The sequence below is a fragment of the Perca fluviatilis genome, chromosome 8 (assembly GCF_010015445.1).
Source record: "Perca fluviatilis chromosome 8, GENO_Pfluv_1.0, whole genome shotgun sequence".
Lineage (NCBI taxonomy): Eukaryota > Metazoa > Chordata > Actinopteri > Perciformes > Percidae > Perca > Perca fluviatilis.
The window spans coordinates 1,960,420-1,978,407 of record NC_053119.1 but is presented as its reverse complement, the minus strand read 5'-3'; the positions used below and the strand labels follow the sequence as shown (position 1 = coordinate 1,978,407).

At 41.3% G+C, this 17,988-nt stretch overlaps 1 protein-coding gene across 1 annotated transcript in view; it reads left to right on the top strand.

Moving 5' to 3' along the window:
* The window catches only part of LOC120563719 (ankyrin repeat domain-containing protein SOWAHC), a 44,320-nt gene that overhangs the window by 2,000 nt on the left and 24,332 nt on the right, over positions 1-17,988 (top strand). The window contains exons 3-5 of the mRNA XM_039808078.1: positions 1,746-1,996; positions 2,822-2,952; positions 13,297-13,437. Of these exons, the coding sequence (XP_039664012.1) occupies positions 1,774-1,996; positions 2,822-2,952; positions 13,297-13,437 (495 nt within the window). The 5' untranslated portion in view covers positions 1,746-1,773. The remainder of the gene's footprint in view (positions 1-1,745; positions 1,997-2,821; positions 2,953-13,296; positions 13,438-17,988) is intronic.

Genomic DNA, 17,988 nt, shown 5'->3' with positions numbered 1-17,988 from the left:
CCCGCGCTGCTAACTGAATATTGATTTGGCGTAATGAAGCCGGAGTAATGTGGAAACATTCTCCTTAAGGAGTCTCTAAGCACATCACGAGCATGGCTGCACCGCCGGCTCTTAAGCTGCTCCTCTACAGATGGGTCCAGCAGATTATGGGATGGCATTTTCATGCTTTTTTAAGCATCTTTCATTAAAGCTCTGCGCGGCAGCGGGCGGAGGTGAACACACCTCTTATTCCCCTCTGCTGGTGATGATACTCCAGAGGCGTCTCCTTAAATACAGTACTGAGTAATGGCGCGGAAAAGCTCCAACGCCTCTTTCATCATCGCTGAGACGAGACCCCCCTACCATCCCCGGGGGGGCCCGAGACGACACCGTAACGCGCTTTTATCATATCAAAAAGTTATGTTAACAATTTGCATGTACAAAGTTGAATATTCAGGGAAATGTTCTCCTCGTATTCTCCGCGGTGGCGACTCTTTTGTGAAGGTTTTTCACATGAAAGGAGCACTCGTTTGTTTCCTCCTCCGCAGCTCATAAATTAGCTTAGCCCGCGGGCCAAATGTCCAGAGGTTACTTAAAGACAGTGTGTTTAATTAATTGGAAAACACTCCTTTTTAATAGTTATTATCCAAGTATGAAATGCAATCCTTGTTATCTGTGCTCAAACATAATTACCACCCGTGGGATTTCTCTATTAATGCTGGAAATGTTGCTGTGAAGTGCGGAGACTTCACAGAGCGGATATAACTGCTTCAGATGAGACCCAGTGCACGTTCATATAGAGTTGAAAACTGCCGCAGGACGTTTTACACTTAGTGTTACCTGTCATACACTGGATAAAAAGACAATATCAGAGATTCAAATGTGTTGAACAAAGGAAACGTTTCTCTGAAAGAGATGATTGCAGAGCTGCAGCAGAGTAACATCCTTTTTGTTAAAGAGCAAGATCCTTTTTGTTAACTCTTGTGTTGTCCTTGGGTCAAATTTGACCAGTTTTAAAAGTTTTTATATCAGAAATACGGGTTTCTTTGAACCAAAATGCCCAAAAATAACATGGATGCATGCAGGTACGTTGTATTGGTTCCATACAACGATATTTGAACATAAAATAAATGATTACTATGTTTAAACGGTTTTAAAACTGTATCCTGACTAAACTTTGACATAAACCAGTCTGTGATTCACTCAACATCCTTTGATCTTAACTATTAGTAAAAATAATTCAAAAAATATTTTAACAAAAAATTTGATAAAATGTTACATGAATTCAATGTCATGGTTGACGGGAAGACTACACAAGGGTTAAAGAGTAAGATTGTTTTAGTTTAACATGAAATAGCCCCAAAATCACCATCATCAAACTCCACCAGACTCCATGTAAATAATCACTAATTTTATCATCATAAAACACACTTCATTCAAAGTGGACAGAAACATATGAATCTTTTTTTTTTTTTTTTTTTTTATAACCGTCCCAGAGAAGCAGCCGTTGTTCTCAGGCTCCTCAAGCAATGCTGCAACAAATATTTAGGGCTGGGTTCAAATAATCAATTTTCCGATTCAAGTGGATTTCCATTTGAATGCTCCGATATTGATTCAAGTCCTGAGCCAGATCTTTTAACGGTCTCTGTTTTAAAGCTAGAGTGAAGATGTTGGTATCCTATGAAATGACGATCTCAGGAATCCATGTCAGGATAAATAACGCTCCAGATATATGTGACACTGAGTATCTGTGCGTCTCGTTTCAGAGCTGAACTCTCTGACAGAAAGGAAACAATGAACCTGGACCATGATCCAGAGAGAAACAGAGAGGATCCTGAGAGTCTCAGACAGGATCCAGAGAGTCTCAGACTGGAGCAGCAGAGTCTTCAATCCAGTCCATACCAGGTTCAGGGTCTGAATAAAGATGAAGCTGAGCATCAAAAACGTGATCCAGATCCACCTCATGCCCGCTCGGAGGAACAGGAAGTGGACCAGAATCCAGCAGGAAGTGCTTCAGGTGAGGATCTTTCCCAAGTCGATCAGCACACATGGATCAGCAGTGTTGGAAACCGTTCTGTCACAGAAACCGTTCCCCTATGACAGAAAGCATCCCCTATCAGAGAAACCTTTCACAGAAACCCTTCCCTATCAAAGAAACCGTTCCCTATCGCAGAAACCGTTCCCTATCAGAGAAACCGTTCCCTATCACAGAAACCGTTCCCTATCAGAGAAACCGTTCCCTATTGCAGAAACCGTTCCCTGTCAGAGAAACCGTTCCCTGTCAGAGAAACCGTTCCCTATCAGAGAAACCGTTCCCTATCACAGAAACCGTTCCCTATCGCAGAAACCGTTCCCTATCAGAGAAACCGTTCCCTATCAGAGAAACCGTTCCCTATCAGAGAAACCGTTCCCTATCACAGAAACCGTTCCCTATGACAGAAACCGTTCCCTATCAGAGAAACCGTTCCCTATCACAGAAACCGTTCCCTATCACAGAAACCGTTCCCTATCAGAGAAACCGTTCCCTATCACAGAAACCGTTCCCTATCACAGTAACCTTGACAGGGGCTATTCTAGAACTTCATCTCTATTTTTACAGAGAAGCGACGCACAGGCTCCGTGTGTTTGAGCCTGAACCATGGACTGTAAACATCACGTCGGCGTCACGGGAACTTCAAACAAAATGTAGCAATATTATTGCACACCTTAACTTTTTGTTGCCTACATTTAAAACTACATTTGGGGCTGAAGCCCTGGGAAAATGGCCGATGCTTCTAGAGTCTCTTTCTCTTCATGATGTTTGGATTGTAAAGTGTGATTCCTCCTGTCTGTTTACACCAAGTTTTCCACCAGGATCTGGACCGAAACGAGCATCACGGACACACCGGCCCCGACCAGGACCAAGGCCAGACACCAGCCAATCAGGAGGCAGGAGGCAGCGTCCCGGCGCTGGTCATCACTCAGGCTGAGGAGGTGTGTGTGCAGAGGCAGAATCATCTTTATTCATGGCGTTAACGCTGGCGAGTGTCTCTGTGTTGGGCGCTCTCTGGTAGCTTTCTTCTTCTTTTGTTCTTTGTTTAAACGATGTCTCTGATCAAGTTCAAAGCTCCGCCGTCCTGACAGCTTTTCCTCATCAACCTGACACTTTCTTCACAACCATTTTACATATTGCTTTTTCATATTGTGCTCAGGGTTCCTGTAATTATTCGTCACGTCACGTCGTTAGTGTTTTCAACGATTTGTTCATAGTGAACTATTTTAAATATTCTTATTTCCACAGCGAGATGAGAAATGATCACTTTCATCACAAACATGTTAGATCCCTTTCTCTTTCACCAACATGTTTTTAACACATCACATATTGAGTTTTACCCACATAACAATAATCATTGAGGTCCAATGAAAATCATGCATCTCCAAAAAGGAACCTTTTCCTTAAATAAAACAGCTTTTTGACGTCTATTTTCCAGATAATATGTGACATTTTGTGTCACGTGCGTGTGACTGGAAGTCAACTAACATTACACATCTTTTTCTAAACTTAAGGCGAGACACAGCAGGCAAAAACATTGTTTTTTTTCACTGGTAAATTTGGAGATTTTGGGCTATTTGTCTTCAATAACATCTTTCAGACTTGTGGTGAAAAAAAAGTCTAAAATACACATTTAGGTCTTTATTTTACATTTCCATTTCCAGTGTGGCCCTTAGTGAAGTTGAGATTGACTCTCCTGCTCTAGACAATAGATAATTGAAATCTCCACAAGCTAAGATAGTATAAGATCCATTATATCCGGTGCATCTAACAGACTTTGCAGGTTTGAGAAGAATGAGAAGACAGTGTAGTTGTATGAAGGACTTTACTCAGACTCAGGCATGGTTTTTCACATAAATGGCTACTCCACCACTGTTGTTGTTGGCCATCTGAGAGTATTTGTGTACAAAGTGTTTTTATTGCGTTTAAACGTGTTGTAGGCTTCTAAAGGAGACCTTCTGAAAAAAATGATCCTCGTAGGTGAGTCTGTTAGACATAAGACGTCTGCCTGAAGCAGTTTATTGTGACTTTTGATGGATGTGTTGCCTGCTTTATCTGTAAATTAACTCAGTAGTTTTGGTGTCTAAACCGAACCAAACTGAGACCGTTTCACAGCGTTAACGCAAGTTTAAAACCGCCACCATTGCAAAACACTCCTGTGGGTTGTATTAGAGGGGGGACAAACAACCATTTAAAGTGAACATCAGCTAGTTTAGTGATCGTTTGTGGCTGCTGCAAATAAGTACAGACCCAAAAGAAAATAAGCACAGCAGAGACGACCGATACATTTGAGATAAAAGTTGGAATATTTTGAGACTAAGAGTGATCAAAAGTGGTCTTATGACCGGTCTCAAAACCCCTTTTGAAAGGTCTTGTCTTGGAATCGACCACATTTTTACTCAGTCTTGGATAAAGAGGACTCTGAATTTATCTACGGGGATATCACTAAAGTGCATTTTCTGATTTATGTGTTGACATCATTACTGTAATTGGGGACTGCTCGTTATTTATTTAAGGGGCCACTGGAGGAGTTTTGGGATCTTTAGTCTAAATAGACTTGACTCTCCACTTGCCAGTAATCACTTTTCTATGACTTTCCAACATAATTTGGTAAAAAGGCATGACCTTCCCCAACAATTTATTGAATCCTTCTGCACTGGTTTGCGCTCGACAAAGATGTACAGATGCCCATTGATTTTTTTTTTTTTACAGCCATGACATACATGAGTTAACCTCTGCTTTCTCATCTTACACATCCCACTCCTCTGTTATGGTGTAGTGGCCATTTCAGTAGATTTACTCACTAACATTGTTGTGGAAACACAATAAGCATGGAAACTAAATGCACACTTCCTGCATTACTGCATTACTTCAAATACTAAGTTACTCCTCTAGTAAACTAGTATTCACATGAAATAAAACATTGAGACCATTCAGCAAATGACACTGGGAAGTAACAAATTCAACACTGGTTGCTATGGACTCGTCACTAGGCTTCCTCAGTCATTGTATATTTTAGCACATAGGTAAAGCTGCCAAAGCTGAACATTATATTCAAAACATATACAGTACAGGCCAAAGGTTTGGACACACCTTCTCATTCAATGTGTTTTCTTTATTTTCATGACTATTTACATTGTAGATTCTCACTGAAGGCATACAAACTGTGAATGAACACATGTGGAATTATGTACTTAACAAAAAAGTGTGAAATAACTGAAAACATGTCTTATATTCTCTTGATGAGCTTCAAGACGTAGTCACCTGAAATGGTTTTCCAACAGTCTTGAAGGAGTTCCCAGAGATGCTTAGCACTTGTTGGACCTTTTGCCTTCACTCTGCGGTCCAGCTCACCCCAAACCATCTCGATTGGGTTCAGGTCCGGTGACTGTGGAGGCCAGGTCATCTGGCGCAGCACTCCATCACTCTCCTTCTTGGTCAAATAGCCCTTACACAGCCTGTAGGTGTGTTTGGGTCATTGTCCTGTTGAAAAATAAATGATGGTCCAACTAAACGCAAACCAGATGGGATGGCATGTCGCTGCAGGATGCTGTGGTAGCCATGCTGGTTCAGTATGCCTTCAATTTTGAATAAATCCCCAACAGTGTCACCAGCAAAGCCCCCCCACACCATCACACCTCCTCCTCCATGCTTCACGGTGGGAACCAGGCATGAAAGCCCCCCATCACACCTCCTCCTCCATGCTTCACGGGGGAACCAGGATGTAGAATCCATCCGTTCACCTTTTCTGCGTCGCACAAAGACACGGCGGTTGGAACCAAATATCTCAAATTTGGACTCATCAGACCAAAGCACAGATTTCCACTGGTCTAATGTCCATTCCTTGTGTTTCTTGGCCCAAACTAATCTCTTCTGCTTGTTGCCTCTCCTTAGCAGTGGTTTCCTAGCAGCTACTTGACCATGAAGGACTGATTTGCACGTCTCCTCTTAACAGTTGTTCTAGAGATGTGTCTTCTGCTAGAACTCTGTGTGGCATTCATCTGGTCTCTAATCTGAGCTGCTGTTAACTTGTGATTTCTGAGGCTGGTGACTCGGATGAACTTATCCTCAGCAGCAGAGGTGACTCTTGGTCTTCCTTTCCTGGGGCGGTCCTCATGTGAGCCAGTTTCGTTGTAGTGCTTGATGGTTTTTGCGACTGCACTTGGGGACACATTCAAAGTTTTTGCAATTTTCCGGACTGACTGACCTTCAATTGTTAAAGTAATGATGGCCACTCGTTTCTCTTTATGTAGCTGATTGGTTCTTGCCATAATATGAATTCTAAGAGTTGTCCAATAGGGCTGTCGGCTGTGTATCAACCTGACTTCTGCACAACACAACTGATGGTCCCAACCCTATTAATAAGGGAAACAATTCCACTAATTAACCCTGAAAAGGCACACCTGTGAAGTGAAAACCATTTCAGGTGACTACCTCATGAAGCTCATTGAGAGAACACCAAGGGTTTGCAGCGCTATCAAAAAAGCAAAGGGTGGCTACTTTGAGGAATCTAAAATATAAGACATGTTTTCAGTTATTTCACACTTTTTTGTTAAGTACATAATTCCATATGTGTTCATTCATAGTTTTGATGCCTTCAGTGAGACTCTACAATGTAAATAGTCATGAAAATAAAGAAAAAACATTGAATGAGAAGTTGTGTCCAAACTTTTGGCCTGTACTGTATGTTTATTTTTAAAGCAGATTTTAAATCACATTGTACCATTGTAATTTTCCTTTTTTTGCGTCCTGCTGCTCCCATCGTCAGCCAGGTAATATTTTTTTTAACTAAAGCAGTTTAAGAAATCAGTTGTATTACCTACCACCATTTAGTTTTGTGTTATTTAAAATATAAAATATCTGGTCATGCCAGACATAATTATTCCACAAATTCTTTTTAAACAATGCAATTACCCGTTTCAGCCACCAGGGGGGCAGTGCTCCCACTGCACTCGATCATGTTTTTTGCCTCCAATGGTGCCTTCCTGAGGCCTGTACTACGAAGCAAGATCAACATGGCCTGGATTTCTTTCAGTTCCCCGGCTTCACCTAACCTAACAACCGCAGTCCAGCATAAGCGGTGTCACGACGCTGGTTATCAACTAGTTCAGTCAACTCAGGGTTTCCCAATCCAGTGGTGCGCGCGTTCACATAAAAGAGGCGGGGTTTGCACAGCACGACCAATCGCAAACATCTACCAGAGCCGCATGTTATATATAAAAAGAGCAAATTATAATTTTACATAAATCTGAAGAACACAGACACGGTTTTACAGGGAAAACACAATACAGGAGCTGCTTCCTAAAACAGGAAGGAAAGCTGGCAAAAAAAATAGATGACGCTGTAGATGCGTAAATCACAACTCTTATCAATATCACTTCCTCATCAGTCAGGACCAAGATCTGACCATAATTACACTTGTGCTTTCCATAAACTGCTGTTGCTTTAGCCTTTTATTTCAGTTGCAACCTTGGCAGTGGGCAGCGATCATGAGAGCAAATAAAAATATTAAAACATAATTCAAACGATGTGCACATTGGCGACACACGGCTCAAGAAGCCGAGCCGATATGTAATTCCCTCCCATTAAAATCTATATATTTCATAAAAATACCCATCAGGGAATGTTAACATGGTTGTCGGTCTCTAAATGTTCTAACTTTAATGAGCGCACCCCTCTCGCCCCCTCTCTCTCTCCCTCTCGTTCTCTCTCTGTGCACCGAGCTGCGCCTGATCTTCTAAAAAACGGTGACGCCGTTATCAATCGAGTATTGATTGGTCAGTAGGTGGTGCTTTAACACCCGTTGATCTCTGATCTCCAACTTGACCTGCTCCCGACCAGGTTAGGTGTTCAGCATAAGTTACCATGGCGATTGAACCCGGTAACAACTAATCCACCGTCGTGGTACAGAAAATCCTGGGTTGAACCTTAAGTTAGCTCGTTAATGCCAAATCCTGCTTCGTAGTATAGGCCTCTGGCGACTAACCCAAACAAATACCTCCCCCTGCCCCCCAGCACACTCATGGGTCAGACCCATCGGGTAGGGAAGGAGGGTCGAGACTGAGAGCTACATGAAAAAATATGTGTCAGACAAGTTTTCATGAATACAAAAGTAGACAAAAAAAATGTTGGGTGACCCTCCCCTCAACAAAGAATAAAAAGACACGACCCTCCCCTATTTTCCTCCAGTGGTCCATTCCATAAATACCGAACGCCCCTTGGATGTAAAACTTCCTGCTTCAAATGCAACCCATTACTTGACTCGTTTCTAATTTGAAATGTGAATGCGGGAGACAGGAGAAGAAGCTCTGGCTGTCTGGCACTGGTCTGGTCTTGGTCTTGTCTCGGTCTCGACCCTTCAAAGTCTCGGTCTCGACCCTTCAAAGTCTTGGTCTCGACCCCTCAAAGTCTCGGTCTCGACCCCTCAAAGTCTCGGTTACACGTCAGGATGACGTCACAGTGATTTGGTCTATTATTAACTTGACTTATCCTGCATCATCGCACTGATGAGTTAAACCTCAAGCAGCTGCAACACAGTCAGACATTTACTGTGTGATGGTGTTTATTAATGTGATATCTGAGGTGGACGGACTGTGTGAACCAATCAGGATCAAGACTGTTGACTTTAGTTTGCTGCAGCCAGCAGCGGCAACAGAAAATGCAACAAAACAAACCAAACAGACTATAATAAAGTCATTATTATTGAGACACAGCGAGGCAGCTTGGACCTTCTGCATCTCTCTTTTCTATCAGCGTTTCTCTGACGGACTCCATTACGGCCGTCACGTGTTCATGCTCAGCGATCCAAATAAGTTTCCTCTGAGCGTCTCCGCAGGAGCACTTAAACCAAATTGACTTTACTGATGTGAATTATGAAGATACCGATATCATGCATGAAGTTATTTACCCCTCAGAAGAATTCAAATCAGAAGGCGATACGGCAAACTAATATGAATGCAAATAGGATTAGGCTCCTGCATTAGAGTCTGATAAACAATTTACAGGCCGGAGCGCTCACTGGAGGATACGCTCTCCGCTGGGAGGGGTGAGAGAGAGAGGGGAGAGAGAGGGGGAAGATGGGGGAGAGAGAGAGAGAGAGAGAGAGAGAGAGAGAGAGAGAGAGAGAGTATAGATGGAAGAGAGGGAGGAAAGAGAGAGAGGGAGAAAGGTATAGAGAGAGGAGGAGAGAGAGAGAAAGGAGAGGGAGAGATTGAGGGAGAGACAGGAGAGAGAGGAGAGAGTGGATAGAGATGGGAGAGAGGGAGGAAAGAGAGAGAGGGAGAAAGGTATAGAGAGAGAGAGAGGAGGAGAGAGAGAGAAAGGAGAGGGAGAGATTGAGGGAGAGACAGGAGAGAGAGAGGAGAGAGTGGATAGAGATGGGAGAGAGGGAGGAAAAAGAGAGAGGGGGAGAGGAGGGAGAGAGAGGAGAGAGAGAGACAGAGAGAGGACAGAGAGGGGAGAGAGAGAGAGAGAGAGAGAGAGAGAGAGAGAGGGGGGAGAGAGGGAGGAAAGAGAGAGCGAGAGAGAGAGGATTCACGTATACTAAACAGGACGCAGCATGTATCCTCCACCCGATTGGTGCTAGTGGCTTAGTTGCAGTACAGACAACGGGGGTTAGTTGATCGTCATTCCGGGATGTTGTAGCTTGTTTTGTTTTTTTCTGGGAAAGGGTCACATGATAGAAGTATGACGAATCAGGGAAGGGGATACGTCATAACTGATAAGACCCAATCAGGAGGCCGATGCTGGCGTCATCATCTTCGTTTCCAAAGGTCTCCGTTTGTGCTCATCCAGACTACAAAGCAAACTGCAGTTTAGGATTATTATCAAACCCAAACTGTTTCCAAATGTTAAAGTTTTAGGGTTTGGAAACGATGTAGTAATTAAAGACACCAGACATAAACGTAGCCGTATGTAGAACAAACAATAAAATCTTAAAATCAATTCTAAAACACACAGGAAGCCAATGTAGGGTGTAGAGAACAGGAGTGACGTGGACACGTCTAGATGTATTTGTTAAAAGGTGAGCAGCAGCATTTTGCACAAGTTGAAGACGTGAGCTGGAGGTCTGGACCAACATAAAGAGCATTACAGTAATCCAACCTTGAACTAATGAGAGCATGAATCGCCTTTTCTAGATCATGCCTGTTAAGGAAGGGCTTAACTTTAGCCAGGAGATGAAGCTGGAAAAAGCTCATTTTAACAACATTGCTGATCTGCTTGTCAAATTTCATGTTGCAATCAATATTGCTAATCCCCAAATTTTTGACAGTTTGCTTAAGTTATGAAGAGCTCCCAAACTCAAAGCTGGACCGTTTGGCATGCATGAAGTACTGAAGATGATACACTCACTTTTAGCTTCATTCAAGTTTAGAAAGTTTAGAAAGTTTTTAATAAGCCAAATTGAAAGCACATTTTGATCGATATTTTGATTTAAAATCAAAATCGTGACATAATTTGGGTTTCTTCTTCACTGGTGTCTCTGTGTCTCGCTGTGTCGGGTTAACCTGCAGATCTGTGCTGCCGCGGGAAATTTTTGGGATAAATCGAGAGTCAAAGACAACTGCGTGAAAGAGAAAAGTGTCCCAATCGCCTGAACATGTTCTTCAAATCCTCCATTAAAGAAGTCTTTTTAAAGTGAAGCTCTTCGTTGACAATACCACACATGTAAACTCTTCTGACTGTTAATTGCTTCCTTCTTAAACATCACAGCTCACTGCCAACTCTCCCGTCAGCACGCTTTAACGCCGCGTCCCGTGTGACAGTCAGCAGCTCCAATTAAAGCCGCTCCACGTCACGTTACACTGATGATAGCCGCGTGTCCTCGCCGTGCGAGCAGCGGGGACGACCTGCTTATTAAACATCAAACACAGTGCTTTTAGTTCTTCTCTCACTCATCACTCAAAGATGTGATTGGTAATTAAAATCCTCACGCAGCTCCGGTTACGTAATTCTGTTTGAGTGACAAAACGTGAAGAAAAAACATAATTTTCATTCACGTCAACATGAAGACAAACATATATTTTTATAGAAAAGCTGCAGTGTGTCAGATAACCTTCTGTCACCATGCTATGAATAAAAAACAAGCAGAACATCACCCCTCCTCTTACATGATGCGGAGCAATTGTTATAAGAATAGGATATCAAATATTTCATTTCATTCATATAACGGGAAACACAGCTCAGCTACAAGGAGAAAACCATTTCACACGTTAATTCAGTGCAAACTAAAGCTTGTCAGGGGTCTCATTTATAGAACTGTGCGTAGGATCCTTACTAAAAGTGTACATACTATGGCTGGCTTAGCTCAGTTGGTAGAGCAGGCGCACATATATAGAGGTTTATGCCTCGACGCAGAAGGCCCAGGGTTCAAGTCCGACCTGTGACAATTTCCTCCCTGTCTTCCCCCTCTCTCTCCTCTTTCATATCTAGCTGTCCTATACATTAAAGGTGGAAATGTCAGAAAAAATAATCTTACAAAAAAAGTGAACGTACACCCTAAAGCCATAAATGGCGTATGCCAAAAAAAATCCGATTTATAAAACCGTACGTACGCACTTCTGTAAGCTGTCCCAGAGTGCCGTAATGCCTGCCATTTTGGACAGTATTATTAATAACTGTAGTCTATAGATCAGGTTTATACACTGTGTGAGAACAGGCCAAAATTATAATTCAATTTGCAGCAATTCCCAAGAGTTTTTTGCTTTTTCCCCACCAGTCATCATGATTCAGTGTAACAAAAGAAGAACTGCCAGGGTCATTAACATACTGATCAGCTTTGGCTTTTTGGCGTACAAACACTTTTAGTAAGGATCCTATGCACAGTTTTATAAATGAGACCCCTGGTCTTTAACCTTACACATGTAGAGGAGGAATGAAGAATTGTTTACACGAAATGAGGAGCAGACTTATAGAGCTGCAAAAATGAATGAATTAGTTGTCAAATATTAAATTAGTTGGCCATTTATCCTGGATATTTGTGCTTCTACCATAAAAGTAAATATTGTACGGTTTCTTCCATTCAGTTTTTCAATTGAGTGTTGATGTGATAAACGATCATGAGTCTTCACCGGGAGTTTATTCTGAAATCTTGTGATTCTGGTGGAATCACAAGCGTTGTCTTGAGTCAAACAACCGAAAAAAAGTCATATAACCATTCCAATGTCTCTGAAGCTGTTCATTTAAGGTAAATTAAGATTCTGATTGATTCTGAGATTCGCACCGATTCTGCTGAACAGAAGCAAGTAATTAGCCTAACTGAAGAGGAGGTTGCGGTTGTTTAAGCGGCCGTAAGTGTAAAAACATTTCCGTTGTGTGTGTAAATGCTTTTTAGGTGTATGCAGGCATACTTCTTCAGTTATTTGTGTTGAAGTTTTTAAGTTGTGCATGTAAAGGCATTTCACTTGTGTGTGACTTTTCAGTAACATATGTGAGTGTTAATGGTTTCATATGTGTATGTTATATATAGATGTTTAGTAAGTAGTTGTTTATGGTAATTCTGAATAAAGTCCCTAACGGCCCGTCATACATGCTGTAAACCTCATGACACACAACATGCTGAACACGTGAAACAGAGTGAACCTCCATGTGACGATCACTTCTGAAATAAAAGCTCCGTGTCGACGTTATTTACAGTAACGGAGATGTTAAAATAATTAGCTGAACTTAAAACGAGAGGTGTGTGTGTGTGTGTGTGTGTGTGTGTGTGTGTGTGTGTGTGTGTGTGTGTGTGTGTGTGTGTGTGTGTGTGTGTGTGTGTGTGTGTGTGTGTGTGTGTGTGTGTGTGTGTGTGTAATGAGCTCTCATGGGACTCTGGTCCTCAACAGCTAAAGGACAGTCCCCGCTCGGAGATATTAAACTGCTGCTGAGGCCTAATTGTAGTCAACAGGCCGACTCAGGCGGACATTTTAGAGTTGTAAACATTCTCTCTTATGCTAATCCTGCTGTTAGAGAGACACGAGTGAAGATTGGAAGTGATGTGTGATTGGGAGTGTGTGTGCGTGTGCAGGAAGGACAGGTGTGTTCATTTCTGCAGCTTTAGTGTAAATGATGGGAACAGAATCAGGCTGAAGGTGTGTTTCCATGTTAGAAATGTGGTTTTCAGGTTGGATTTGGTTCATTTACTCCCTGCATGTTGATGCCTGCTTCCTGTTTCCTGTCATTTGTTCTGAGTTTCTTTGGTTTGCTATTTTTTTTCTCTCTCCCTCTCCCTCTCTGTCTTCTCCTTTCTTGTCCATGGTTATGTATAAATGTTCCAGTGATCTGTTTTCCCCATGTGTTTGCAGTCTCTGCGGCAGACCTCGGCGGCCCTGGCGGCCCCCCCTCCGAGCTGCAGCAGTGACGGAGGAGACATGGCCTGCTCCGACCTGCTGTCTCTCAGGAGCGACTCCTTCTCTCTGACCAGCGAGCCTGCTGCCTCCAGGACCGTGAGTCAAAAGACTAGTCTATATGGACACACACACACACACACACACACACACACACACACACACACAGGTTTGTGGCACTGTCTTTGTGGGGACCCGTCATTGACATAATGCATTCCCTAGCCCCTTACCCTAACCTTAACCATCACAACTAAATGCCTAACCTTAACCATCACTACTAAATGCCTAACCTTAACCCTTGCCATTACCCTCACCCTAAGTCTTAACTCTCAAACAGCCCTTTAAACTTGTGGGGTCCAGCATTTTGGCCCCACAAAGCTGTCGGGACCCCACAAGTATACTGGACTCACAGTTTTTGGACCCCATGAATATAGTTAAACAAGAACACACACACACAGATACACACACACACACACACACACACCATTTCATTTTCCGGGATTGTTCCGGTACCGCTGGAAATTTCAGGCAAACTTGTGTGATGTTGGCTTGTTAAATGTGAATATTTTCTAGTTTCTTCTCTCGTCTTGGACAGGGAAACTGAATATTGTCATCATCTTGGGAAAATACTGATCCACATTTTTCACCATTTTAGAGACCAAACAACTCCTAAAAATAAAGGAAATAAGCTACGATAAAAGCAAGAGTTAGTTGCAGCTCTTCATGTGTCCTTGTGCTCACTGAGTCTCAGCGGTGAAACATGTTTTAAACCACATTTCATCAGGAGTCAGAGAAGCTCTCTGAAAACGAAATAAAGAAATCAAAGCGCCGACCTCCATCTAGTCGAGATGAACCTCCTGAACTGAACAACGGCGATTCTCGCCTCTTAACAAACCGCTCGTGTTCGTCCCGCCGAGCCACGGAGTCCCATCATCAGCCTCTTTATGTCGGGGTCAGCGGGGGAGTACCAGCGGCGAGGCTCCAGCGTAATCATAATTCCTTTGACCTCCGCTGACCCCGACACCGAGGGGCCGCGCGCCGAACATGCGGCTCCTTTCAGAGTGCCGCCCGATCCAAAATGGCTTTTTCATTCCTCGAACAATCAGACAGCGGCGGTGTGAATGAGAGGGCAGATTACACAAACCGCGGCGTCCGCCAAGACACCGAGAGCACAAAAGTTTCTCTCATTACGATTCCTCTCAAAGACTCGGATGAATGCATCCAGATGCCAAAAACAGGGTCGCTGGGAAATCTCAATTAATATGTTAATGTGAGCGAGGCATTTCATTACCTACAGCAGCAACAGGAGTCTGAGAGTCCTAATCCTATCCCAGTTAGACAGGTACAGGTGTGGTGTTAATCCTCCTGTTGTCTTCCAGTCGACCAGGCAACTTTTTGTTTTTCAGGGTTCAAATTTTGACATATTTGTCACTTTTTCCGATGTTTTTGTCAAGTTTTAAAAAAAAAAAAAAAAAATTTGAAGCTCTTTCTGGCATTTTTGTGACTTTTTTCAACATTCTTTTATTATTTTTCTTCAAATGCTATCAAATTGAACCCTCAAATTCAATGAAAGTAGTGAACTGAAAAGTTGGTTGAAAGAAAACAAAAATTTCTGATATATAAAAACTTTTAGACAATGGGTCTGATCAGACCGACCTTCAGCTCAACGGGTTTGACTGCTGACTGATGAGAGGACAGTTCAACTATTGGAGATTAAATTTAAGCCAATAACTGTAGATACAAATATAAAAAGACAATAAACATTTTAAACATTAATACAATGAAATAAATGATTGAATAATTAAGACATCTTTCAGAATAATAATCTGCAGAAGTTTGTGTTAACATTTGGAGTAAAAAAAAAAAAAAGAATTCCAATATTCGAATATTTCTGCAGAATCCTGCTTCTGTTTATTTTGGGACTGTTTTAACGCTTTTTTCAGACATTTTTTAATGCATTTTTTGGACTTTTAAAGTCAATTTTTAATTACTGAAGATTTAAAGATAGAATTTAAGAACATCTGTTGCTGAGAGTTGGTTCCATTGGGCCCTGATCATGCAGTATTGGTACATGCAGTATTGGTACATGCAGTATTGGTACATGCAGTATTGGTACATGCAGTATTGGTACATGCAGTATTGGTACATGAAGTATTGGTACATGCAGTATTGGTACATGCAGTATTGGTACATGCAGTATTGGTACATGCAGTATTGGTACATGAAGTATTGGTACATGCAGTATTGGTACATGCAGTATTGGTACATGAAGTATTGGTACATGAAGTATTGGTACTTGAAGTATTGGTACATGAAGTATTGGTACATGAAGTATTGGTACATGAAGTATTGGTACTTGAAGTATTGGTACATGAAGTATTGGTACATGAAGTATTGGTACATGAAGTATTGGTACATGAAGTATTGGTACATGAAGTATTGGTACATGAAGTATTGGTACATGAAGTATTGGTACTTGAAGTATTGGTACATGAAGTATTGGTACATGAAGTATTGGTACATGAAGTATTGGTACTTGAAGTATTATTTACATGAAGTATTAGTATATGAAGTATTGGTACATGAAGTATTGGTACCGAGTATTGGTACATGAAGTATTGGTACATGAAGTATTGGTACTTGAGTATTGGTACCAAGTATTGGTACATGAAGTATTGGTACATGAAGTATTGGTACATGAAGTATTGGTACCGAAGTATTGGTACATGAAGTATTGGTACATGAAGTATTAATTATATGAAGTATTGGTACTTGAAGTATTGGTACATGAAGTATTGGTACAAGTATTGGTACATGAAGTATTGGTACTTGAAGTATTGGTACATGAAGTATTGGTACATGAAGTATTGGTACCAAGTATTGGTACATGAAGTATTGGTATATGGAAGTATTGGTACATGAGGTACAGAGTATTGGTACTTGAAGTATTGGTACTTGAAGTATTGGTACATGAAGTATTGGTACATGAAGTATTGGTACATGAAGTATTGGTACTTGAAGTATTGGTACATGAAGTATTGGTACATGAAGTATTGGTACATGAAGTATTGGTACTTGAAGTATTGGTACATGAAGTATTGGTACATGAAGTATTGGTACATGAAGTATTGGTACATGAAGTATTGGTACATGAAGTATTGCGCTTTACATTTCTTGGGAGGTGCACATCAGGCTACGGCGTAGATTCAATCAGTATTGTTGTTGTTGTTGTTTAAAGCATGAAAAATAACACAACTCAGTACTAATGAGACACACACGTGCACACACACAGAAACACACACGTGCACACACACAGAAACACACAAACACACACACACACACACACACACAGAAAGACACACACACACACACACAGAAATACACACACACATACACACACACACACACACACACACAAAGACACACACACACACAGAAACACACACACACATACACACACACACACACACACACACAGAGACACACACACACATACACACACTCCCCCATTAGTATTGAGCGTGTCAGTGTGATATAATATCCATATAATAACTAAGTGCTCCATCACTCTGAAGTGGATCCACACGGAGGCGAGGGATTACTGAGTCAGTAATAAAGCTTAGTCATGCTTCATCACAGAGTTTAATACCTTCCTCTCCGTCTCACTGGACTCTTTAGGAACATGTCATCATGGCAGGCTGGGAGCTGGGACTGATGGGAGGACAGGAAGTCCCGCCCTCTTTACAGTTATAATAAATCATTTTCTGGCTGCCTGATGAAACTGTTTCCATATTATATAAACTACGTTCCTCATGGTTTAATGTGTGGATTATCTTCTGGATGAATGGAACAGTTCTTCCCAAAAGTACAAATGTATCAGCATTTTATTGGTTTATTTGATAGGGACCATGCATATTTATGAACATTGTTGTATAAAAACACCATGTAAATATGCCAGAATTAGTTAAAATAACTACTTTCCATCTTCAGTCCCTGTCATAAAAACATACTTTAATAACAAAATGTTTCCAGAATAATATATATTTAAATAATTTTAAAAAAATGTAAACTTTTTGTGCAGCTGTTAAATTACAGAACATTTTCTGGGTAACAGTTTATTTGAAGGGGTGTTCATAAGGCTGACATGACACCGTCATTATGACATGACACCGATGAACATGACGGAGTCATTTTGAGAGTTCATGACTGTTTTCATTAACTGTCATTCGATAAATTATGACATTGACATTAACGAAGACAACATAAAGTCATAAATATGTCATGAGGCCCAATTATCCAACCTTACTAAACTATTTAGCTTTCTGTGTTAACATTACATTAAACTGTCATTGAGATATTGTTTTTTACATTGAGAGCATTATAATTGTGTCATGAATAATAATCATAACCTCTAGTAAAGACTTGTCATTTCAAAGTTTCAAAAAGATCAAATGGCAACAAGAATGTCACAAAAAGTTGGAAAAAAGTTCCAACGTGGACTTCATTAATCTCCCAAAACCTCCTGACCAACAGAAGCTATCGGACCAGAAATTATACAATTCAACCTGTAAAAACCAAAGCTACAAAAGCTTTGGAAAACACATTGAAAACTGACAAAAACATCAGAAAAAATGACCATAAACAATTTGT